At 33.3% G+C, this 1,342-nt stretch overlaps 1 protein-coding gene across 1 annotated transcript in view; it reads right to left on the reverse strand.

Moving 5' to 3' along the window:
- Nucleotides 1-885, reverse strand: part of LOC107603177 (UPF0722 protein C11orf88 homolog) — a 10,793-nt gene extending 9,908 nt beyond the window's left edge. Inside the window, exon 1 of the mRNA XM_016295892.1 lies at nt 684-885. Within this exon, the coding sequence (XP_016151378.1) occupies nt 684-885 (202 nt within the window). The remainder of the gene's footprint in view (nt 1-683) is intronic.
- Between the last annotated feature and the right edge of the window lie 457 nt (nt 886-1,342).

The following is a 1,342-nucleotide window of genomic DNA, read 5'->3' on the forward strand; positions in this document are numbered from 1 at the left end:
TTTTTTTTACAGCTCATTTATACAAGTTTGCAATGTACAGTGCTTAACTAATTTTTAGACCACCACAAGGTTTGTGCCACATGCTCTAAACTAACAGTATTGGTGATTACCAAAATAATTATTTATGTTTCTGTTATTTAATCCACACCAGTATGTGTAAACTCTTTAGTCACAGTAGTGTTTCTAATGCTAAAATAATATAATTATTGTTGCAATGCATGCCTTTTTGAATGTACATACTGTTTTACAAGAAAGGCAGAAAATAGTACAGCACTTTATTATTACTATTATTTTTTATTCAGATGCCCAATTACAGTCAATAACAACAGAGACTGTGGAAAAGCATAAAAATAACGCCAGCAAAAATACAAGCTGTTATCAAGGCCAAAGTTATTATGGTTATTATGCGTGAATAAAGAGTTGTTTCAGTTTGTTATTCACTTAATAAATGACAATAAAATCTTTAGTTTTAAACAAGTTTTTGACAGTCTCCTAAAATATCTGTGCTTATTAGCCTACTGGTGTGGATTAACCATTACAGAAACATAAAAATGATTTTGGCTACTGTTAGTTTAGTGCAGCTGTGGCACAAACTTTACATTGGGTGGTGGTGGTCTAATAAATGTGCTAAGCACTGTATAATACAAGTTTATGCAATACGCGCACGTACTGAACTTACTTACAGTTCGGGGTCTTCGCAACGTTCAACCGCTGCCTGATGTCTGCAGAAACCAGCCGAGACTCTATTGGTGGCTGCAGGGAAAGCGAGCTCCAGAAAACCTTTGCATATGCCACATCTTCTTGAGACGCTCCATCAAATACTGTATAAAGTTTGTCGATTTCTGCAACACTGTCCAAAACCTCTTTGTCTAGTTCTTCAGTCATAATAGTTAGCGAGCTTGCTGTTCTAGCAATAGGTAACCAGGCATGTGTTACGGTTGCTAAGGTAACTAAACGCTCCATATCTACGGAAGTGTGTGAGGAATTACATAATAAAGAGATACTTCCATACTTCTGTTCTGACGGGAATTTAAAAAACTGTTAATTACATTACTGTTAGTTTCTGTACTATATTAGACGAGACAATTTAACGGACAATATTTTAAATTACTTAATGTAGTAGAATATGTTTTGTGAGTAAAACGTATGAATGACCGAATGATTTACATTGAAAATCTGTATAATATCGTAAAACAATACATACTTACACAGTAATATTGTTACCCTACATGTTTTTGTAAGTAGAATGTCCTTATTTTAAGATTAGTATTATATTTATATTGTCTTTGCGTAACAATGTGCACTTGCCTAAATGAAAAACCCATTTATTTTATTTATTTAT

Source organism: Sinocyclocheilus grahami, unplaced genomic scaffold, assembly GCF_001515645.1.
Source record: "Sinocyclocheilus grahami isolate Dianchi unplaced genomic scaffold, SAMN03320097.WGS_v1.1 scaffold342.1, whole genome shotgun sequence".
Lineage (NCBI taxonomy): Eukaryota > Metazoa > Chordata > Actinopteri > Cypriniformes > Cyprinidae > Sinocyclocheilus > Sinocyclocheilus grahami.